This window comes from Brassica napus, chromosome A3 (genome assembly GCF_020379485.1).
Source record: "Brassica napus cultivar Da-Ae chromosome A3, Da-Ae, whole genome shotgun sequence".
In the NCBI taxonomy this organism is placed as follows: domain Eukaryota; kingdom Viridiplantae; phylum Streptophyta; class Magnoliopsida; order Brassicales; family Brassicaceae; genus Brassica; species Brassica napus.
The window spans coordinates 15,589,436-15,612,243 of NC_063436.1; the positions used below are offsets into that span (position 1 = coordinate 15,589,436).

At 38.3% G+C, this 22,808-nt stretch overlaps 8 protein-coding genes and 1 non-coding gene across 10 annotated transcripts; 7 read left to right on the top strand and 2 right to left on the bottom strand.

The window, feature by feature from the left end:
* Positions 1-1,471: 1,471 nt before the first annotated feature.
* Positions 1,472-2,175, top strand: LOC111214165 (protein RALF-like 22). The gene has a single exon (XM_022716506.2). It carries the CDS (start codon positions 1,610-1,612, stop codon positions 1,964-1,966), a length of 357 nt encoding a protein of 118 aa, XP_022572227.2. The 5' UTR covers positions 1,472-1,609; the 3' UTR covers positions 1,967-2,175.
* Positions 2,176-2,972: 797 nt separating this feature from the next.
* Positions 2,973-5,605, top strand: LOC111214164 (tafazzin-like). Its single transcript, XM_022716505.2, has 7 exons — positions 2,973-3,348; positions 3,754-3,872; positions 3,963-4,028; positions 4,123-4,320; positions 4,437-4,555; positions 4,656-4,761; positions 5,049-5,605. Exons 1-7 carry the CDS (start codon positions 3,123-3,125, stop codon positions 5,511-5,513), a joined length of 1,299 nt encoding a protein of 432 aa, XP_022572226.2. The 5' UTR covers positions 2,973-3,122; the 3' UTR covers positions 5,514-5,605.
* Positions 5,606-6,705: 1,100 nt separating this feature from the next.
* On the top strand, positions 6,706-8,913 carry LOC111214648 (F-actin-capping protein subunit alpha). The gene is made up of 10 exons (XM_048776277.1): positions 6,706-6,915; positions 7,089-7,204; positions 7,312-7,401; positions 7,491-7,555; positions 7,710-7,871; positions 7,954-8,032; positions 8,128-8,205; positions 8,317-8,391; positions 8,481-8,516; positions 8,601-8,913. Exons 1-10 carry the CDS (start codon positions 6,798-6,800, stop codon positions 8,706-8,708), a joined length of 927 nt encoding a protein of 308 aa, XP_048632234.1. The 5' UTR covers positions 6,706-6,797; the 3' UTR covers positions 8,709-8,913.
* A 145-nt stretch (positions 8,914-9,058) lies between these two features.
* Positions 9,059-9,130, bottom strand: TRNAE-UUC. Its single transcript has one exon. It is a non-coding gene; the product is annotated as a tRNA-Glu (tRNA).
* A 322-nt stretch (positions 9,131-9,452) lies between these two features.
* On the top strand, positions 9,453-11,937 carry LOC111214163 (26S proteasome regulatory subunit 6A homolog). Its single transcript, XM_022716504.2, has 10 exons — positions 9,453-9,696; positions 9,939-10,055; positions 10,134-10,241; positions 10,326-10,517; positions 10,590-10,781; positions 10,859-10,977; positions 11,059-11,146; positions 11,238-11,357; positions 11,437-11,577; positions 11,676-11,937. The coding sequence occupies exons 1-10, from the start codon at positions 9,577-9,579 to the stop codon at positions 11,751-11,753; spliced, it is 1,275 nt and encodes a 424-aa protein (XP_022572225.1). The 5' UTR covers positions 9,453-9,576; the 3' UTR covers positions 11,754-11,937.
* A 522-nt stretch (positions 11,938-12,459) lies between these two features.
* On the top strand, positions 12,460-15,554 carry LOC111214161 (E3 ubiquitin-protein ligase RFI2-like). Of its 2 annotated transcripts, XM_048776274.1 has the most exons (7): positions 12,469-12,908; positions 13,625-13,697; positions 13,788-13,960; positions 14,103-14,158; positions 14,239-14,264; positions 14,331-14,742; positions 14,809-15,554. In XM_048776274.1, exons 1-7 carry the CDS (start codon positions 12,807-12,809, stop codon positions 15,206-15,208), a joined length of 1,242 nt encoding a protein of 413 aa, XP_048632231.1. In that variant the 5' UTR covers positions 12,469-12,806; the 3' UTR covers positions 15,209-15,554. The 2 variants fall into 2 exon arrangements, with proteins under 2 accessions (XP_022572224.2, XP_048632231.1); XM_022716503.2 differs by lacking the exon at positions 13,625-13,697 and having other exon boundaries at positions 12,460-12,908.
* A 296-nt stretch (positions 15,555-15,850) lies between these two features.
* Positions 15,851-17,022, top strand: LOC106388873 (60S ribosomal protein L22-2). Its single transcript, XM_013829048.3, has 3 exons — positions 15,851-15,988; positions 16,354-16,600; positions 16,694-17,022. Exons 2-3 carry the CDS (start codon positions 16,371-16,373, stop codon positions 16,836-16,838), a joined length of 375 nt encoding a protein of 124 aa, XP_013684502.2. The 5' UTR covers positions 15,851-15,988; positions 16,354-16,370; the 3' UTR covers positions 16,839-17,022.
* A 387-nt stretch (positions 17,023-17,409) lies between these two features.
* Positions 17,410-19,463, bottom strand: LOC125575131 (serine/threonine-protein phosphatase PP1 isozyme 9-like). The gene is made up of 4 exons (XM_048776276.1): positions 18,728-19,463; positions 18,060-18,619; positions 17,815-17,994; positions 17,410-17,727 (listed from the first exon to the last, which is right to left on the bottom strand). Exons 1-4 carry the CDS (start codon positions 18,918-18,920, stop codon positions 17,704-17,706), a joined length of 957 nt encoding a protein of 318 aa, XP_048632233.1. The 5' UTR covers positions 18,921-19,463; the 3' UTR covers positions 17,410-17,703.
* A 2,033-nt stretch (positions 19,464-21,496) lies between these two features.
* On the top strand, positions 21,497-22,709 carry LOC106360174 (60S ribosomal protein L18-2). Its single transcript, XM_048776279.1, has 5 exons — positions 21,497-21,589; positions 21,678-21,767; positions 21,868-21,996; positions 22,126-22,308; positions 22,388-22,709. Exons 1-5 carry the CDS (start codon positions 21,587-21,589, stop codon positions 22,544-22,546), a joined length of 564 nt encoding a protein of 187 aa, XP_048632236.1. The 5' UTR covers positions 21,497-21,586; the 3' UTR covers positions 22,547-22,709.
* The last annotated feature ends 99 nt before the right edge of the window (positions 22,710-22,808 follow it).

Below are 22,808 nucleotides of genomic sequence, written 5' to 3' on the forward strand. Positions count from 1 at the left end.
CTAGCCGTTGCTCTTTCATTTGAAAAATGAGTATAGGTATTGGGTAAAGATCCTATCAAAGCATTCTTTACGCTCTTCGATAAAACTACTCTGCAAAAAGAACGACACTTTCAGATCATTTAGCGGTTCTCTGAACTTATAGTCATTACACACGTTATTAAAGACACATGGATTATCATCTCTCTGTGTGTATATAACTATGATAGTTAAATAATCTTTAAGAAGAAGAAAATGGTGTCACACTCACGCCTAGAAATAGTGCTACCCATGAATGGTGGTGTGTATAAAACAGTGACAATGTTAGGAGAGTGGTTTGCATGTCTTCACATAGACTTTTTCACTGCAAGACTAAGTTGTATCTTAACCAAGTCTATATTACTAAAAAAAAGAGTCTATATTACTAGTATGTACGAACTTTGAGATTATGACCGATTCTGAAATTTCAAAGACCATAAACATTAAGTAAAAACTTTATAAAATAAATAATTTGAAGATTTATGTCTATGTGTATTATTTTATTTTTTTTTGAAACATATGTCTATGTATATTATTTCTTAAAATTTGGAGACTAGTACCAATATTTCAGTCGGTTATGTTGGTCCTAATTAAGATTGATGATAATTTAATTTATATAACTAATCTACCTGTGCATGTCTCATTTTATCCATCCTGATAGACTATCAAGTTATACTAGTGTCGAAACTGAAATAATATATACATTGAGAATTTTTTTTTTTTTTTTTAACAAGTGTTAATATGCAGTTTAACTAGTTTTAGCATATCACGGACCTGGTTAAACGACCGAACGGCGACGGAAATAACATTAACGGAAGGAGGAGAAAACGTGCGTTACCGTTACCGTCTAACCAGAGTTCAGACCATTTTTGGCCGATACAGCGACGATGAAAAGGACAAACCGGTCAACCAGCTGCTGCCTAGCGAGGCCCATGGTTTCACTCATTAATTACGTAAAGCGCCATCATCATGTTCGGCTCACTAGAACCCCAAAATAAATTTTAATTAACTAAACAATATTAATAATTACTTAACTAAACACTAGTGATAATTACTTAGAACTAGTAATAACATTTTATAATGAAGATTTTATCCATCCATAAGAATTATTCGAAAAAGAATTATTCAAGACTCAAGTTTCTAAAGCTAAATGATGCAATAAAATCAAATTGCAGTTAAAAAGAATTATGTAGAAGCCGTCCTAATTAAGTCGTGGGTGCACGAAAACATCAAATAACTTGAGAATAAGCCAAGGAATATTTCAAAGGCTATAAACTGTAAATTCATGATTTATTAATACAAATAATATGGCGCCAATTGCGTATAAGTCAATTTCATAAATAAAAAAATGATTACATGTTCTTTATATGAAAATAAAAAGAGAATGGCACTGTCGTAAATATATCCACAAAGAAGCCCGTTGTAATAAATGTACCATGTTATAAAGAAGCTAAACACCAATGCTTAACTTGTTGTCTTAAGCTGTGTACAGAATCAAGTTTCAGACAGAGAGAGAGAAACAAATTCACGAAAGACGACTAAAGAAATCTCAAAAAGCCTCTGATTCATCCAGAAGGTTTGGTCAAAGAAGAAGATGAACTCTCGCGCGATCTACGCCGTCATCGCGCTCCTCGCGCTCGTAATCTCAGCCGTCAACGCAACCGGAGGATTCGGAGACTCGCTTGATTTCGTACGGACGGGATCTTCGTCGCTCTTCTCTGGATGCGAAGGTTCGATCGCTGAGTGTATAGCCGAGGAAGAGGAGATGGAGTTCGATTCAGATATCAGCCGGCGCATTTTAGCGCAGAAGAAGTACGTTAGCTACGGTGCGATGAGGAAGAACAGTGTGCCTTGCTCGCGACGTGGAGCTTCGTATTACAACTGCCAGCGTGGCGCTCAGGCGAATCCTTACCGCCGTGGATGCAGCACCATTACCAGGTGCAGGCGTTGAAGAGGAAGAGATGATGAGTCCAATTCCTGTTTTGCCCTTGCGTGTTTCGCTTTATTTTCTTCTTTTTAATTTATTTCCGGGATATATGGGTTTGATTTACACATTGATGAAAACTATAGTCTTTGATGAAAACAACAAAAAAAACATATCGTTATTTTTATTTTTGCTGGTTGTTCATATAAATAAAAATAATAATTCAAAGTTGGGTAGATTAGTAAAGTTATTAGTCCGAGAAGGGATTGAGATCTGTGCTTCGTTTTGTGTTGTAACAATTAACGAAAAGTAATTAGTCCAATTTGGAATCTGAGTTGTATCAACGGACCATATAATTAATTGAGTAACAGAAATGCATCCCTTTATTAGTTGGTGGTGGCATGTTGGCTAATAAGGTAATGATGGGACCATCACAGCCTAACACGCTTTAATTCAAAACATTTTCTTCATAGAGTATTATTCATCTTTCGTGAAACTTCCTTTTGCTGCAGTTGTTGTCTTTTGTATTTGGTATGCAGCGTTGGCTATTTTTGTATACATTATTAGGCTAACAGTAACCATATTTCGAATGCATAATCATATGAAAATGTGCCAAATAATATTTAATAAGTAAGGTTTTGAAGAAAAAAGGGAATAAATAGGCTATGATTGATCTTAATATTTAGTTGGCTTTGTCTTAGTAATGTTTTAGTCTTTCCTCCACATTCTACATCAGTAATGTAACAAAATGAAGGCTCTATCACTCATTAGTCAGTGGTCACCACGCACCACCATGCGTAGGTAATTTAATTTATTGGGCCTCACTCATATTCATAAATGGCCTTCACTAGTGACCTCCAGCGAGTCCAACACTTCCGTGACTCCGTCTCGTAGCTGAAACGACGTGGCGCCATGTCATCGCCTTTAATTTATTTGTTTATCCTATGATAAGTCGCATTGTGGGCTAACAAAAAGCCCATATCAGATATTTACATACGGGCCCACGTGTCGTTGATCCAATTGCTATTATGCGCGAAATCTCACCGCCGTTCACGTTAACATACTCCAAACCCTTTACGAGCTATCTCTCTCCCTACCTCCTTCGCCGGGAAAAGTTTATTTCCTCAGAAAGTTTCTTACTCGAAAAAAATCTCGTCTTCGTATCTGAATCAGAGCATTCAGTATGGGAATTCAATTATTTGACAAGGCGGATCTATGGAAGAGTTTGCTGCTGCTGAAGGTCCAGCTCCGCGATCGATTTCGAATCGCCGTCGACGATCACCGTGGCAGAGCCGCGGTTTTATATACGGACGGTTACTTCTCCTCCTCCATCCACCGCTTGGCTGCTCGATTCCGGAACTTCCGCCGCGAGTCTCTCCCTTCTGCCCCCGCTTTTTATCGCAGAAGAGGTTTGGATCATCGCCCCCTTGTTAGAAACTCTATGATGAATCTTTGTATCTGCGCATGGTGTGTGTATAAATGATACTTATAGGCAATTGGATCCTAATCTCTCATGTTTGAGCTTTGTTTTGATTTTGTAATTGAATCAGAGAGTGCATATACCTTTGTTAAATTCATATGAGAGACCAACGTCGAGTTGGCCCAGTGGTAAAGGGGTTGCAGCTGTAACTATACGCATTGGGAGAGATTATTTACAATTTTTGGGTTCCCAAAGAGATTGTTAATTTGGAGCCTATTGGTTTAGTTTAATTTTTTGTGGATGAGAGATTGTTAAGTTTTTTTTGTTGGTAGATTAGCTCTAGTGTCTTGGTTGTTTGTGGGAATTTTTATCAGATAACTCTTGGTTGTTGCAGTACCTAAAGATTTGACGGCAGAAGAAGAGTCTGCTATCTTCCGGATGCTTCAAGCTGTGGCTGTTCCACTTATTGGAAACGCTTGTCATGTTTTCATGAATGGTCTTAACCGTGTTCAGGTGTGTGACATCTTAGATTACTGTTCTGTAAAGATGCATTTTTTTCTTTCAAAAGTGTTCTAAGTTCTTAGTTTTGTTGACCTTTTCTAGGTGTATGGTTTGGAGAAGTTGCATGATGCTTTACTCAACAGACCAAAGAACAAGCCTCTTGTAACGGTACGTGGTGACTTATGCTCTGAAGATTTTGTATGTTTTGTGGTTGGGGTTACGGTACGGTACCTAATTGTATGCTTGTATTAACAATCTCCAGGTTAGCAATCATGTGGCGTCCTTGGATGATCCATTTGTCATTGCTTCGTTACTTCCTCCTAAGCTTCTACTTGATGCTCGTAATCTGAGGTGGACGCTTTGTGCTACAGATAGATGCTTTAAGAACCCTGTAACTTCAGCTTTCTTTCGATCCGTCAAAGTTTTGCCAGTTTCTCGCGGTGAAGGAATTTATCAGCAGGTGAAATAGACTGCCTAGCTTCTTAATTGTCACATGTGTTTTTATCTTACTTCAAAGCATCTGATGGAAACAAGGGTTGAGCTAAAGTGAGTGACTGTTTTGTAACTATCTCACAGGGAATGGACATTGCGATTTCGAAATTGAATAATGGTGGATGGGTTCACATATTTCCAGAAGGTAGTCGCTCTCGGGACGGTGGCAAGACTATGGGCTCAGCAAAAAGAGGTATTGGAAGGTGAGTCATATATGCTTTAATTTCAGCTACTTTGTTGTGTAATGCGTTTCTATTACCTTATTCTAAGACAAACAAGCTTGTGATTCACTTATTTTTGCAGGTTGATTTTGGACGCAGATACCCTCCCTATGGTTGTTCCATTTGTGCATACTGGTATGCAAGATATAATGCCTATAGGAGCCAGTGTTCCACGGATTGGCAAAACAGTGAGTATCTTTAAGCTACAGCCCACTTCACAGTTTGGAACCATTTTTTGTACTAATAGCGAACCATAACTATATACACTCTTAGCTTAAGGGGACTTGATTCTTAGTGATTCATGGGTTGAAACCAATCTTGAACTAAGCTTTAAGAAAGGATGAATCGATCACTTAATTGGGGTTTCATATGTTGGTTCTGTCTATGGTTGATTTAGAGTTCAGACCCCTAGTGTAATGAAACGTGTTTGAACTTTGAAATATCTTGCTATAGAATGACGGTGAAACATTTGCAGGTGACAGTGATCATTGGAGATCCTATTCCCTTTAATGACCTTGTAGACACTGAAGGAGCCAAACACGTTTCAAGGAAGCAGTTGTATGACACTGTATCTTCCAGGATAGGACAAAGATTGCACCAGTTGAAGCAACAGGTTGATAAAGTATCTCTGGGAGCACACTATTCAGAAGAATCACCAGCCCTTCTTGGTAAACAAATTTCCCAAACCGACGTCGTCTCAAATGGTTTGGATTGTCAGGTTCCTAAAAGGGGATTGCCATCCGAAGGAAGCATCAGCCTGAAGGTTAAGAGGTTTCTGGACTCTACAGAGATCATGGGGTTTGCAGCTAAAGGGTTGTTTCAGAGCAATTACAAGAGTATGGATGAATCTGCAAACTTCGGTGAGATCCGGGGTTTAAAGGCATGGAGAGAGTATTATGATGTAAACAATGGATTACAAAAACTTGATTACACTTACTAATTTGCATTATGATCATTAGTTTAGTTACAGAAGCTCGGTTTTGAATAACATAATTTTATGGATAAATGTGCTGTACTTAATGCTTGTGCTAATCTGGTCACCTAGCAATGGATCTTAGGTTATCATGTGCATCAAAAGTGACATAATTTACTAGATCTAGTATGAATGACTCAGATCTTTAGCCATGCGAAAGTAGATGTTTTCGTAGATGCTAGGATGTTTATGTGAACATATCAGATTTATTCTCTAAGATTCACTGTCGGACTTCAGACCAAACGACATCTTAATCGCTTGGTCTGATCGGTGAAATAAGCAACTATACGTCAATGTGTTGTTCTAACTGCGAGCTCTGAATTCTAGACTTGTCCTTATTTGAATCTGAATAGTTGTTTGGTTTGCAAATTGCAATTGAGATCACTCAAATTAACTATCCTAGATCGACTTTTCTTAATTTGAATTCTAATATACATTATGTTACTTGTTTTTCACGCCATCTTGAACTTAAATCCTTTTATTATTTTAGCTGAGAATCGATTTTTGCAATGGCCAAAATCAAGTCTTTGATCTCTTGTGTTATGGCTGAGTAGTCGGTTAGTTGATCTAGGTGTTAGAGTGCTAGATCGCAAGTTAAACACAAATAGGTTTACGCTATTCTATTAATTAATCTTCTAGAAAAGAAAACGACACCGTTTGATTCATCGCAAACCAAGGGTCCTGATTTACTCTCGATTAGGCCTGCAACTTCGGTTTTCCGAAACCGAACCAAACCGTCGGTTTTCGGTTAACCGAAGTTTTTAAAAACAATTTCGAAATAAACCGAACAAAATTTTGGTTTGGTTATCGGTTTATTTCGGTTTTCAATTTTATTTCCGAAAATAACAGAATTTTTAAATTTTTGGTTAATTTTGGTATTATTTTTCCAAAATATTCGGATATTTTCGGTTAAGTTCAGTTATTTCGGTTATTTCAGTTAAATTCGGTTATTTTTGGATTATTCGGGTTTTTAATTTTTTTTTTGAAAAAAAAAAGAAAAAACCGAACCGAACCGAAAACCTAATTAATTTTCAAAACCATACCGAATTGAACCAAATTGAAAACCGAACCGAATCAAAGCCAAAAAAACCAGTCCGGTTCGGTTTGGACAAAAATCCCAGGCCTACTCTCGATCATAACAGTTTTATCTATGTAATGACGAATGTAACCCTTCAGGCTATCGCCGGCGTGACAAATAACTTAATTTGATCTCCTCCGTCATTTGCTTTGGTAGAAGAGAGATAGAAAGCTATGGCGGACGAAGAAGACGAGTTACAGGAGACGGAACTAAGCTACGATCAGAAGAAGGAAATCGCGAAATGGTTTCTCCTCAACGCTCCAGCTGGCGAAATCAATTACGTCGCCAAAGGTATTCAATTACAGTTGAGGCGAATATGTTTTTTTTTTCTGATGTGTATCTTATTCCACTGAGATGTGGACTCTGCATACGGATTCGTAATCGTATATTGTTCCCGTGCATTGCTATCTCAAGGATCATTGTGTGTAATTTGACATTTTCATTTCGATTTTTTTTTATGGAAGATTTGAAGGAGGTTTTAAGCGATGAGGAAGTGTACAACGAGGCGGCCATGGAGGCGTTTCCAGTGTACAACAAGTCTCACATGATTTGCCTTGAAATGCCCAGTAGGGCTGGTGAGGTGAGTTATATCTTCTTTGTCTGACTCTTGAGTTAAATCTCTCAGACGTTCTCGAGATAGTGTTTGAAATGACAACTTCATTGTGTGTGTGTGTGTGTGTATCTCAGGTGATTGTTTCATCTTATAGTGAGATTACTGAGAATGAGTACCTTGATCCAAGAACTGCCCAGGTTGCCATAGTTGATCACGTTAAACAGGTTCACTATTGACTATATTTTATTCTTCGTTATAGCTTGCCATGATTTGTGAATCTAAATCTAACTTTGCGTCTCTTTTCTATGATCAGATTTGCTCTAAAGTACGACCTGCTTATGATGAAGAGCTTCCATCTTCCTATATTGAGGAATTTAGGTATGGTTTATTGGTTTTGCACCTGATTTAAGATCAGAATAATGAAAAAAAAAAAGTCAATTCTGAATGTTCATCTAGTTCTACCCTAAGTTCTTATGCCAGCAGATAAAAACATTAGAATATAATATTGAAAAAGTTGTTTTGTTGATTACAGATCTGCTCTTGATGCTGAAATCCAGAGATACGTTAGTGAATCTTACCCGAAAGGCGTGTCTACTGTTAATTGTGTGAAAGGGAAAGATGCTGATGGTCCAGAGACGGACTTTGAGCTCGTCGTTTTAATTACTGCTAGAAAACTCAGTCCCCAGAACTTCTGGTGCGTAGATAATGCCCTTCTTCTACTTATTGTCAAATTTTCTTAGCATTGTCTCTCTGCTGAAATAGTTTTGGTTGTGTAGTAATGGAAGTTGGAGATCTGTATGGCACATTGATTTCCAGGATGAATCTCAGGTGCTTGACATTAAAGGGAAAGTGCAGGTAACTTTATACTCTCTATAAATTGAACGTGACTTATTTATAGCCAGTTGAAGATCAGTGAGCTTATGTTAAGTTTATCATTTTGTTCTCTTCAGGTAGGAGCACATTATTTCGAAGAGGGAAATGTGGAATTAGATGCAAAGAAAGAGTTTCAGGATTCGACAATATTTCAGGTAACACACCTCCAGATACTCGACTTTAATCTCACCAGAAGTCAAGGCTAGTATGTACTTTACACCGTCTGATACTAAGCTTTTTGTTGAATTCTTGTTTACATTTCTCAGTCTGCTGATGACTGCGCGATTGCCATAGCCAATATCATCCGGCACCATGAGACAGAGTATCTTGGAGCTCTAGAGGTATCCAAATAGCTAACTCATTATTTGTTTTCTCCTTCTTCTACCATTGATGCTTGTGTGGCTAATCTTGCTTCTGACCTAATCATTAGGTAGCATATTCTAAATTACCGGATAACACTTTCAAGGTAAGGTTTTTGATGGCTGTAACTTAGAGCCTGGGGGTGTGTATTTTTTTTTACTCATCAATCTGGTTTTGGGATTATTTGCAGGATCTGAGGAGGAAACTACCAGTGACAAGAACGCTGTTCCCATGGCAGAACACTTTACAGTTCAGCCTAACCAGAGAGGTGGAGAAAGAACTTGGACTTGGCAAGTAACTCATCATCAAATCTCAAACCTCGTCTTTTCCATTTTGTTACAAAGGTTCTGTGAAGAGGAATAGTATCATTGATTATGTTTCTGTCGTGTCTGTGTATTTGTTCCTTCCTTTGGGGTTATGTACAATACAAACTGCATGCAAGTGTTGAATCATTGATATTCGTTATTGGAGTTCAAGAAATGATTGGTTATTTGGTTTGGAAATTCATGTGAAGGCAATGTACAACAAACTTGTTTTTACAAACCGCAAAATGGAAAAAGATTGTGTACAAACCGCGCATCTCTTCAAGGTACCAAACGTTCTGTGCAAATGCAATGAATATATTGTTTTTTTTTAAATTGCAAAAAGCTCCGATGCCGGGAATCGAACCCGGGTCTCCTGGGTGAAAGCCAGATATCCTAACCGCTGGACGACATCGGATTTGTTGTTAGAGTCAGTTGATGACTTTTCACATTTGTTTGGAGATTTTTAAAAATTATTTTGGAGGTTTCTATTAATGTTTTTAAGTGCGGTTAAGTGTTCTTAGAGTTGGAAAATATTTGAGTTTTAGTGTCTTTAATTGAAATCTATTGATGTTTAAGTGCTGTTGATACTACCTTTGTGAAAGATGTGAAGTATAATTAACACTAGAGAGATTATGAATGTGTGAAATAGCAGCTCGGTGAAAGATGTGAAGCCTAAGGGAATGAGAGACTCTAGTTCGCTCAGAAGTTGTTTGATGACAAGTTTTTTTTATAATTATTAATTAAACTTTATTTGGTTATTTATTTCCTCATCCCACCTCTTCTCCCTTTTGCTACTTTCTCCCCAAAACTCTCCTCCCCTTGTTCCGGCGATCTCTGTTTCCCTCCGATTAGGCTATTGCAATGGCAACCCCCATGGTAGAAGACACGTCGAGCTTCGAAGAGGATCAGCTCGCATCCATGTCCACAGAAGATATCATCAGAGCTACTCGCCTCCTCGACAACGAGATTCGAATCCTCAAGGTTCCTACCCATTACTCTCTCGATCTCTTTTTGCCTATAACTACATGATTGTGTTGGGTTCATCAATTGCTTAGAATTGGGATAAGGTCGTGCTGGTATCTGATTTAGGGTTTGAGCTGATTGTAATCTGTGACCTTTAATTTGAGTTAATTGTAATACTATTATCTCAAAGTTTAGATTTTTAACACTACATTGTAAGCTGATACTGTTGAAGTTGATGATCTTTGTGTTTGAGGATACAGGAAGATGCACAAAGAACGAATCTTGAGTGTGATTCTTACAAGGAGAAGATAAAGGAGAACCAGGAGAAGATTAAACTCAACAAGCAGCTTCCTTACTTGGTTGGCAACATTGTTGAGGTACTCTCTACAAGTGTTTCTTTGCGTTATTTATACCATCTTCTGTTTGGAGTTGATGTATAACTGTTATGTTATTAGATCTTGGAGATGAATCCGGAAGATGATGCTGAGGAAGACGGTGCTAATATTGACCTTGACTCGCAACGGAAGGGGAAGTGTGTTGTTTTGAAAACCTCTACACGACAGGTGAGACTTATTCACATATATAAATATATTATAACATTTTATGTTCCTCTTATTTCATTTCTGAGCAAATCCTTTTGATTGCAGACTATCTTTCTACCAGTTGTTGGCCTTGTGGACCCTGATAGCTTGAAGCCTGGGGACTTGGTTGGAGTTAATAAAGACAGTTACTTGATTTTGGATACCTTGCCGTCTGAGTATGACTCTAGAGTTAAAGCCATGGAGGTCGATGAGAAACCTACTGAAGATTACAATGACATTGGAGGACTGGAGAAGCAGGTTAGTTTTTTTTCATTGTGCTTGTGTGTTTGTTGCTGTATTGAATCTGACTTGAGTTGGTTTCCGGAACAGATCCAAGAGCTTGTAGAGGCTATTGTGCTTCCCATGACGCACAAGGAGCGTTTCGAGAAGCTTGGTGTACGTCCACCAAAGGGAGTGCTCTTGTATGGTCCTCCAGGGACTGGTAAAACTCTAATGGCTCGTGCTTGTGCAGCACAGACCAATGCCACTTTCCTCAAATTGGCAGGCCCTCAATTGGTCCAGGTACCTTATATCTTAGTGCTACAATCAATACGTTTGGTTGAGGTTACGAATGGGTAATGATTCTGTGTCATATGCAGATGTTTATTGGAGACGGAGCAAAACTTGTGCGTGATGCCTTTCAACTAGCGAAAGAGAAAGCTCCATGCATCATCTTCATTGATGAAATCGATGCAATTGGTACAAAACGTTTTGATAGGTACAATGCTGATTCCAGTTTTTTTCTATTTTGGTACTTCATCAGCAGCTCACTAGCTACATTCTTGGGCTGAGAGTGCAGTGAAGTAAGCGGAGACAGGGAAGTGCAAAGGACTATGTTGGAGCTGCTCAATCAGCTTGATGGATTCAGTAGCGATGAGCGTATTAAGGTAAGAGAGAGTTTTTCTCTATTCTAGACATTTAGCTATATGTGGTCTCACAAAGAAAGAGTAACAATCAAACGTCTCCAATATGTTTCAGGTGATTGCAGCAACTAACCGTGCAGATATTTTGGACCCAGCACTCATGCGTTCTGGTCGTCTAGACAGGAAGATTGAGTTCCCACATCCAACAGAAGAAGCTAGAGCCAGAATCTTGCAGGTTTGTCTCTCATTTTCCGAACAAGACTCTTGATGGCTTAAAAGCTCACATAACTAACCCAAACTGAAATGTTAAACAGATTCACTCGAGGAAGATGAATGTTCACCCAGACGTCAACTTTGAGGAGCTTGCAAGATCTACCGATGATTTCAATGGAGCTCAGCTGAAAGCAGTTTGTGTAGAGGCTGGCATGTTAGCTCTTCGTCGCGATGCTACAGAGGTAAGAAGATACAAAAGTCTTTGATGCTTTATGATTGAAGTATTGTCTGGTTTTTAAAACATTGAGGGGTTCTCTGTTGTTGTTTGATGTGTTTTCAGGTGAACCATGAGGATTTCAATGAAGGTATCATCCAAGTCCAGGCCAAGAAGAAAGCAAGCTTGAACTACTACGCTTAATCTCTCTCTCTGTCTTTGTTTCTTTCAACTAGTTTTACATTCCGGTTTGGATATTTTTCATATTTAGTTGTGTTCATCTTCTTTTCCTTAAAAAGTGGAATTTAATATGATACACCACTCTTTCACGTCAGCATATTCACATGCATGTCCATGTTTGAAGAAATCAAAAAAGGATTTTTTTTGATACAGAAGCAACGAATATAAAAGAAAAAATTGAACACAATTATGAATCTATGGGTCTTGAACATGGTAAATTTGAACACCCACCAAAACTGAATAGAGCCTAAATACAGTAATATGCGTTTGATTTGTTCATTTTCTTTCCTCTAAGAAACATTCGATTTTTTTTTTATATTCCAATTTTATTATCTTCTTCTAATCCTGATGTTTGCGAGAAATATTTAATTTTTGGTTAATAGATATTTGCTTAACAATATCAACCTAACCAAACCAAATTCAAAACCAGTTTTACCACACAAAAAAAAACAAAATCAAAACCAGTTGTAAAATATGAGTGCCAAAAAAGGAAAGTTTAGTTACCAAGGTGGTATTAACAATGTACTTATAATTGGTAATAGAGGAAAAAAGGAAAAGAAAAAAAAAAGGAAAAAGTTAAGGGCCGATGTGAAGTAGACAAAACGGTGAGAATAAATCTGAGCCGTCCAATTAATAAAAGTATTCGGACATGGGACATTGCTTCTACCCGCAACCCAATCTTCCTCACACAAAACATCACCCCCCAGCAACACATAAGAAAAAGCAAAAAAAAAAAACGATTGTTTCCTTCTTCTGGGGTCTCTGGTGGGTAACGATCGGAGAGAGTTCATTGATTCATTAACTTTTAAAACCGTTCTCTTAAATTAATCGAATCGGGGGAAGAGCTTGAATTGAATTGAATTTGGGTGGTGGTGATTCGAGCTCGACGAGAAAAGGGTTTTTGTTGAGATTTGATTTGAATTGGTGTGTTGATGGGTTTAGGAAACAAGGTTAACAAATTCAATTTCGGAGATAACGATCATCGCCCCGACGAAGGAGGTGGCGGCGAAGAAGGAGATGGTTTCGGCTCGGTTGCGTGTTCGATTTGTCTCGATACCGTCGCTAAAGACGGCGATCGAGCCTGGGCTAATCTCCAATGCGGCCACCAGTTCCATCTCGGTAACGTTTTCTTCAGCTTTGATTTTGATGTGCTCTTTTTTTTTTGGTTCGATTGAATTGTGGTTAGTGATTGTCTGAAAAAGTATTGCTTCAGATTTCGATTTGAATCGTCCAGATCTGTATTTTGTTTTTTGGTTACTGTTACATTCTTGGTTGGTGGCTACTGTTGTTCATTGAGATGTGGACCCTTTTGTTCTAATAATCATGAGTTGGGTTATAGCTTTGTTAAAAAGCTCTTTTGCAGATAGCTTGATCACTGTTTTTATCACAATGCCAAGTTTGTTTGATTGATCTCTTTACCCTGTTTGATGACATCTGTTAGCTCAGAGTTTTCGTCCCGTTTGTGTTTCTGCAGTAAAATGCATTATGTGCTTTTCATTAGTATTGTTTACGAGGGAATGAGAGTTCATATGAGTCTTTGCTTCTTAATCTTTGTTCACTGTATGCCAATCTTGGATGTCTGGTTACGAGTCTCTGTGTGTTTTTATATGTTTTTATGTTGATGGTATCTATTAGCTCAGAATATTCGTCCCATTTGTGTTTCACCAGTAAAATGCATTATATGATCTTAGTTAATATTGTTCACGAGGGACTGAGAGTTCATATGAGTCCTTTGCTTCTTAATCTTTGTTTACTTTGTGTCAGTCTTGGATGTCTAGTTTCGAGTATCTGCGTGTTTATGTATTTATAAAGTTGACTTAAAATTTTACTGATAGTTTGAGGATTATCCGTATGAATCGATGCAAGAGAGAGCGCTTTCTAGCTACAGTTTGAGAGATATCCTCCAATGTGTGGCGGTATTAAATGCCTTATGTTTTGTTTCTTATCCTGTGTTTCACAAAGCCAATATGTTTTCCTTTGTCTTTTTTTTTTTCTTAGATTGTATTGGGTCAGCTTTCAATGCTAAGGGCGTGATGCAGTGCCCAAACTGCAGGAAAGTAGAGAAAGGCCAGTGGCTTTACGCAAACGGTTGCCGTTCACACCCTGAGTTCAATGTCGAGGATTGGGTTCATGAAGAGGAGATTTACGATATCGGAAGCTACCCTGAAATGGTAAACCCCTGGTAACCCTATCCTTCCCCAAGCTCTCTTACGTCACACTCCTCTGCCTCACTTGCTGAGGAGGATTGTCTTTTTAATTGCTTGAGTTGTGTTCCACGTTCGAAAACGCTTGTTGTTTATGTTATCTTTGCAGGCTTTTGGAGTTCACTGGTGCCCATTTGGAAGCTCAGCTCGTCTTCCCTCGTTCGAGTCAGTAATTAAAAACTCTATTTTCTGATACCTTTTGGAATCTTCTTTGCTGATGAATGAATCTCTCTTAAACTTTGTAGGGATGGAGACTTTTCGCCGAGTTCATGTAAGATCGTTTTTCTCCCCCTTTATCTTGGTTTATTAACCTATTGAGTCTAACACTATGGCACAGATCATGATCTCTTGAACCAGCAAGGCTATTTTACAGAACCACCAGCTCCAACAGCAGCGGGTCACCCATGTCCATACGTCACCTACATTGGCCCGGTTCATTCCTCTTCCTCAAGCTCTGCCGGCGCTGCAGGCGTTTCAGACAGTCCAAGTTTCACTAGCCACTGGAACATCGGCTCCTCGGTTCCCAGTGAAGTCCCAACTCCTTATGGCTTCCCTCACTATCACGGCTGGGAGTATCACTCACCTCCACCCACACCGCCACAGCACTTCTCTCCTTCTGGCCCTCACGTGGGGAGTCCAACTCACCCCACGCCTCCCCCAGCTTCTGCAAGAACTTCCCGAGCCAATGTCTCGGATGTTATCAGACCAAGAATGCCTCAGTTCATGCGTCCATCATATCATGGTCACAGGTACATATTGTCCTGAACTCTTGACTTCTTGCTATAATCTTATTGCTAACACTCTGGAATTTACAGTTCAAGTGGTAGAGCGGGGAGCTCGGTGGCGTCTGTTCCAAGGACACCGCCTTTTCCAGGAAGCAACGTTAGGACCAGAGACAGAACACAAGCTCTTCAAGCCTATTACCAACAGTCCACTGCACAGTCACACCAACCTGACTCGCCTATAGTCTCTCGTGGGCCTGTGTTCCCCTCTGGACGGAGGCCCAGCAGAGGATCAGCTTCATCATCTTCAGATCAGGCAGGAGGTGGGAGCGGGTTTCTCCGGTTTAACATATGGGAGAGAGAGCCTTATATGCAACCGCAACAAGCCTACCAAGTTAACCAGATGGATAGAGAACCATCCATTTGGGCGTCTTCCTTCAACGAAGGAGGAGGAAGCTTCCATCAGAGGCATGGAGGTGGAGGACCATCGTGAGAGGTGAGTCAGTTGCCGTCGAGGGCAATTCTCATACCCAAAAAAAAAGAAGAGGAAAAACAATGGGAAGTTGATATTTGATAAAACATGAAAACACTCACTGCATGCTTGAAGTTATTGATAATATATGAACACAAATGAATGGTATGTAATGGTCTGGAGAGAGAGACTTGCTTCCCCTGTTTTGGTGATGACCGCGTGGTTAAAGCCGGTTTGGGTCTGGTTTAGATCCGAGTAGCGAACAGGTTGTTTGTTATTTGCTTTTCTTTGATGTGGCTACACTGGGTATCCAAGTTAAATACCCTAATGCAACATTTTTCTTCTTCATATGTTATTTTTTTAGTAATGTGATGTTCGTCTTCTACGCAAAATAAAATGAATGTCAAATTACCATACACTAAAGTCTATAGTAACAAGAAAATAGAATACTCTAAGCAACATCTGTGTATATGAATGTTCATGAACGTAGACCAAACATGAACTTCCATATGCTCTGTGTTAAGGATTTGTAAAAGATACTATTGAACTACTACACTAGCATTTGCATTTTGTTGGTGATTTACAAAAAAAATCTCACTTGTTACAAAAACAATTGGGCTTTTAATTCAAGTACGAAAGTTCTGGGTTAATTTGGAGATTTCTAAAATATTAGAGGGTAAGTTCTGTTATTTAAAGGAACATAAATTAGGTCTATAAGAAGCACTTTAAATGAGCAAAAACCCTAGCCACATTTTGTTTCCCGTCTCCTCTCTCGTTCAACCGGCGCCGCTCGTCTTCAAGGTACGCTGCTACTCTCGCTCTCTCTCCATCTGATGGAGCACTCTTCAGTATCTTTTATTAGATTTGATAAGAATCATCTCTCGAAACATTAAGATAGAATAGATTCACGAGTTTGTACTTTCACTCTTTCTCTTGCTTGAGCTCGTGTTCACTCTCTTGATAGTGTAATTAACGAGGTTAGATTAGAAACCCGCTTGTAACAAGTTTCGATTCTAATCAGATCTCACAGGTTTTGGAAATGGCATATAGTATTCAAATAAGATTCATTAAATGTTTTTAAACACCTTGTCTGTATTCAGACATGTCTTTGGCTTTGTATGTGTGATTTATAAACACTCTGTGTTTTGTTTTTTGGATTTTTATAGGAAAGGTTTGAGAGAAAATGAGTCGTGGAGGTGCAGCCGTTGCCAAGGGAAAGAAGAAGGGAGTGTCCTTCTCCATTGATTGCTCCAAGCCTGTCGATGACAAGATCATGGAGATTGCTTCCCTCGAGAAGTTCCTTCAGGAGAGGATCAAAGTCGGTGGGAAAGCCGGTGCTCTCGGTGATTCCGTCACAATCACACGTGAGAAGAACAAGATCACTGTCACCTCTGATGGTCAATTCTCCAAGAGGTAACACACTCAACACCACATTTTTCCTCTAGTGATTTATAGGATTTATAAGGAATCTGATGTTTGAACTCTTTGTTTGTTGTTACTTTTCAGGTATTTGAAGTACTTGACGAAGAAGTACTTGAAGAAGCACAACGTGAGGGATTGGCTTAGAGTGATTGCGGCCAACAAGGACCGTAACCTCTATGAGTTGAGGTACTTCAACATTGCTGAGAACGAGGGAGAGGAAGAAGACTAGAAGAGCTCTACTCTTGTTTCCTGTTTCTTCCGTTGTTTTGGTTTCTGCTTTTTGCTGCTATCAATACAATTTATCTTGGTTCTTTTTTTTGTGAGAGATCTTATCTAGTTTTGGTTGAAGTTAATTATCATTTCAGACAGTTGTTTAAGAAGATTATTTTGGTAATTATCTTATGGTTGAAGAATCTGTTAAAGAGATCAAACTATTAGAGACGAAATTAACTCAAGAGTAACAAAGGTGAACGTCAGAAACTAATCAGAGCTCTTGTGTCCAAAGGAGTGGGGAATGGAATGCCTCCAACGTCTGTCTTGATGTGTCGTGCTCAGGTGTTTATAAAGAGGTTCGTGATGAAACCTGACAAGCTGAAGCTGGTGAATGAATTGATAACCATATTCACCGGAGAAGGCAGTCACAGACACACCACAAGTCACAACAATGACAATAGTGAAAGCTTGTGTCTTCCAATGAGTTGATTCTGCTTTTGTTTCGTTGTTTTATGAAACTGTTATGGTGAATGAGATTTTGGGAAAAATGTATTTGATGATACAAGAAAATAAGAAAAAGCAAAAGATGAGAGGCCACTCTATAACTTCAATAAATAAATAAGAACAAGAAAACAAACCAAAAGGAGATGAAAATTTCAAGAAGCAGAGAAGAGAAGTTTATGCAACTATACACAAAGAATATTTTGGATTACAGCTTTTGTCCTCTCTCTCTCTCTCTTTTGTTCTTCTTTGATGACTAAGTAAACTAGTCTTTAAGTTTCTCTTCTCCGTTGCAGTTTACCTACATCTGAAGTAATGCATATAAAGCCTAGCTTGAGCTCATGAAAACAAATCTCAAGGGAACAAGCTTTCTTGAGTTTCTAAGACTTGCCCATTTTTGGTACCTGACAAAACATAAAGAAAGCCATGTGTTAAGCTATACCAATCATAGTATCAGAAGAAGGGGCTTCTTGGTCTGGTGAAAAACAAACCTTCTTGAGAGGAATACCGCTTGAAGCTGGAGCAGGTTTCAGAATCTCAAAAGAGCAAACAAGAGACTGGTCCACACTCAACAATGCACCTGCATTATCAAACTCTCCACCATAGTTTGGAGCAGAGAATATAGTAACTAATCTCCTTTTAGCAAAAAACTCATACCCATCTTCCACTACCTGTAAAACAAACCAAAGTAAATCATAAAGGTCTCTCAAGTAAAGTCTAGGAGAAGCCTTTTTACCTGATGACCGCGGCAAATAAGGTCAAGATCATTCTTATCCAAGAACTCAGCAACCACATCAGCACCAAACGTGCAAGAAATACCTCTATCACTATCAGACCATCCTTCACTCTTCTGATCAGGATCCGACCAAAGCAAATCACATAGAAGACCATTGTCCGGAATCTCAGTAGGCCTCTCAATCTCTCGAATCTGCTCCAAATTCTCCAGCTCCGGCGACAGCCCGCCGTGCATACACAAGATCTTGCCGTCAATGAGGGCAGCTACAGGCAAACAGTTGAAGCAGTCGGTGAATATCTTCCATAGCCTCACGTTGAATCTCCGTTTGCATTCGTCGTAGAAGCCGTAGATCCTGTTGATCTTGGCGTCTTCATGGTTGCCTCTCAGGAGAAAGATCTTGGACGGGTAACGGATCTTGTAGGCCAAGAGGAGGCAGATTGTTTCGAGGCTTTGCTTGCCTCTGTCGACGTAGTCTCCTAGGAAGAGGTAGTGTGCTGAAGGAGGGTAGCCTCCGTATTCGAATAGACGAAGAAGGTCTTGGTATTGTCCATGAATATCACCTGGTATAGTTGTTTTTTGTAATATTTCTCATAGTTTGTAATAACATAATAAAAACAATGCGAAACCATTTTTTGAATCTGTTGAACAGAGAGGGAGAGAGAGAGTACCGCAGATGCGAATGGGAGCATGGAGGTCGAGGAGATTAGGCTGAGAGAGGAAGATTTGTCTAGCGTTAACGCAAAGTTGACGGATCTCGATCTCGGAGAGCTGAACCTGTTTGCCTCCTTTGCCTTCTAATAGTCTTCTTATGATATCATCCACCGTACTTATCTCCATCACTGCTTCCATTGTCGTCGTCATCGTTCTTTTTTTTTTTACCAGAATGCAAAATTAAAACAAAAGGGTTTGCGACAAATCAGGTGAGAAACAATGGGTCGTTGGTGGTTTCAAGGATTAATGAGGAGGCGATCAGAAAGTCGGAAGCTTTTTTGGATTTTTCCGGGAAAATGCGGGAAAGAAAGAGACAAAACAAAAGGGGGGAGAGACCAGAAGTAAATCTTTGATTAGTCTTAAAACTCAAGTGGATCAAATGGACAGAGATTAGATTAGAACAAATCCGAATTTAAGATTGTAACTTGTTTTATTTCAGAACAGAGAAACAAAAAAGAAAGTTTCAGCTTTAGAGTATTGAGGGGGGAGAAAAACAAATGGTGCAGATAGGTCGTCGTCTTTCTCTCTCTCTCCTGTCTGGAAATTTTGGAAATCTATTTTCAACGCAGTTTTTGGATTTTAATGGCTATTGATTACAATGAAGAAAATGAAGAAGTCGGTCAAATAGTAAGGTTACAGATGGACATGGTGATCATAAAGATAATTAAGAATATGAAATGGAACAATTGGAATCAATGGACTTACATTATAATAGCTAGAAGGTAATTAGTGTTAACCTTCTAAGGCAAGGATATGGTGTGGTGGAAGAAGATCCAGACAAAAAGATGAGACGTGGAAGATTCTCATTGGAACTGGTCAAAAGTAATTTTGTTGTCGGGCGAGAAACCGCGTTTTTTGAAAAGTTCGGTTTTATCGTTAGAGGTAAGCACGCACGTGTGTGACTAGATCATGTTCCTCTCTAATTGGTATATTTAGGGGTGGGCGTTCGGGTATCCATTCGGGTTCGGGTCGGGTATTTCGGATTTTCGGGTATTTCGGTATAGAGGTGTAAAACCCGTTCGGGTATTTCTGTACTTCGGGTCGGGTTCGGATATTTTTAGTTCGGGTTCGGTTATTTTGGATCGGGTTCGGATATTTAGCTTTTGAAAAAGAACAAAATTAAATTTTCATTTTTCAAATTTCTTGTATTTAAAAATATAACTTTCACTTCACTAATCTTTTATTTTTAATAGATTGAATGGTTAATAGATTTGGACATAACATTTTGAAACTAAAAAACATTAATTTGATTATTGTTTTTAGATTTTGGATGTAACTTTTTGTTAATTCTTGAAATAAAAAATTTGACATGTATTTTAAGTGAGTAGCAAATCATTTTCTCCGTAATTGTATGTATATCTTATGAACTCAAAATATGTGTAGTATCAATATAAATACTTTATATAAAATAAGAGATGTAAACTAGAAATATAAGGTTAATTATACATATGTTCGGTTATTTTCGGATATCTATTCGGGTTCGGGTATTACCTGTTCGGGTTCGGATATCCAATCTCTCTTAATTCAATACCCGTTCGGATATTTTGGTACTTCGGTTCGGATTTCGGTTCGGGTTTTTCGGATCGGGTTCGGGTGCCACTTCGGATATCGGGTAAAGTGCCCACCCCTAGGTATATTCAAAAACACATTATTTTACCTTTTTGTTAAATATTAAAATTATTTATTACTACAAAGTAAAAGTAATATTCTCTCTATAAGATGTTTAAGGTTTTTGCAAAAATATTAAAAAATACAAAATTTTATGTAATTAGCTTTGATTACATAAAATAACACTAAATAAAACTAATTCAACCAATAAAAAAAGATGCAGTATTTTATAATTAGTTAAAAATTTCAAATTACTTGGAATTGTGAGAACATCACTTATTTTGAAACAAAATCAAAATCCTTAAACACCAGTTAAACTGGTACGGAGGGAGTATGATTTAGTTTTTAATAGATAACATATTTGATAAAAAAATAGATAACATATTAGGATTGTGCATATAAATTTAAAAAAATAACCTAAATAAAAATATCATTAGTTATTTAACTAACTATAATCTAATATATAATAAAATAGAATGTATAATGTCATTGATTATATATATTAGTTGTGAATTGCTGACCAAAAAAATTGTGAATACAATTTACATAGAAGATTGAAAACATCATCTAATTTAGAACATAAAAATTCTTCTAAAACATTAAGTATTAAAAACAAATTGAGTATAGTTTATAACCTTTTTGAGTAAATGTTAAATTCAATTGAACCTTGATTGATGTGATTAATACTCCATAGCTATCTATGTGTATATGATTCCATATATAATAATTTATAGCTTAACAGTTTTGGTCCCAAAAAAAAGGCTAACAACAATGTTACACCTAATAAGTGGTTCAATCCTTTTGTCAAGACACCATAGATGATTAACATAATACAACACACATCAAACTGACACAACAGAAATCATTAAACAATTTTAATCTAAAACATTATCCCTATTATTGATGTTGGGTCTCTTTCTCATGTCAATTAATGAGCTTAACCCATAAAACACAACATGGCATGGACTCACATAATAGAAGAGAAGTACAAGTGGTATCTAGGCTCTAACTCAAGTCTAAATGTTTTAGGGTGACCCAAATGTTTAAAGATGACTTTAATTATATTGGGCTTTTACGGCCCATATTGGAAATAAGAAAACCCTAAAGCTGAATCGAGTCCGTTACTATGAACTGATATAAAAGCTTAGATTCATCACTTCTCTTGCTGAAGCTTCGACTGCGGCGGCACCAAATCCCCGGACGCTACAATGGTACATTTCACCTCTATCAATCTCAATCTCCGTTTCTGAATGCTTTGAGTTTTGTTGATTCTGAGATCAAATTCGGTGGTGTTTGCAGGGTATCGATTTGATCGCTGGAGGTAAGAGCAAGAAGACCAAAAGGACAGCTCCCAAGTCCGATGATGTCTACCTCAAGCTCACTGTCAAGGTCCAAACTTTAACCAACACTCTTTCTCTTTTGAAGAGTTATCATGTTTGGTGAATCTTACTGAACATGAGATTTGGTCTTTTGTATTCAAAAATTGCAGCTTTACAGGTTTCTGGTGAGGAGAACTCAGAGCAAGTTCAATGCAGTGATCCTAAAGAGGCTTTTCATGAGCAAAGTCAACAAAGCTCCTCTTTCTCTATCTAGGCTCGTCGAGTTCATGACTGGCAAGGTTCCATTTCGTTTCAAAACCCTCCTATCTCTATGTTCCTTGGTGTAGAAGTTAGTCCTAGGTCATGATTAACTCTGTTTCATTTCTTTAGAATCATGCTTATGAGTTTTGAATGTGATCATATGATAGGAAGATAAGATTGCTGTTTTGGTTGGAACCATCACCGATGATTTGAGAGTACACGAGATTCCAGCTATCAAAGTCACTGCCTTGAGGTTCACGGAAAGAGCCAGAGCTCGTATTGAGAAAGCTGGTGGTGAATGCTTGACCTTTGACCAGCTTGCTCTCAGAGCTCCTTTGGGACAGAACACGGTAACCGCTCTACTTACATTTTCTTTTCTACTTGGTGTGATAAAAAGTGTTTAACCTTTACTTTGGTTCTTGTGTGTAGGTTCTTCTTAGAGGACCTAAGAACTCACGTGAGGCTGTGAAGCACTTTGGTCCCGCTCCTGGTGTGCCACACAGTCACTCGAAGCCATATGTTCGGTCCAAGGGAAGGAAGTTCGAGAAGGCCAGAGGAAAGAGGAAGAGCCGTGGTTTCAAGGTTTAAGAACATTGTCTGTGTCACTGAACTTGATTCTGTTGTGTTGTTGCTTCTTAATCACTTTCATAATGGTTTTTGTTAGAGAATTGTGCTTTTTGGTGCCTTGTTTCAGACAATATCCAGAGTTTTTGGTGCCTTGTTTATCAAACTTTAAATTCTTTCCTCAAAAGTTCTTAACGTCTTGGCCAAGTATACTAAAATGGATGAAATGATCAAATCTCTTTAGAGCAGTTTGTGAACTAATATTCTACATGATGAATTGATATGA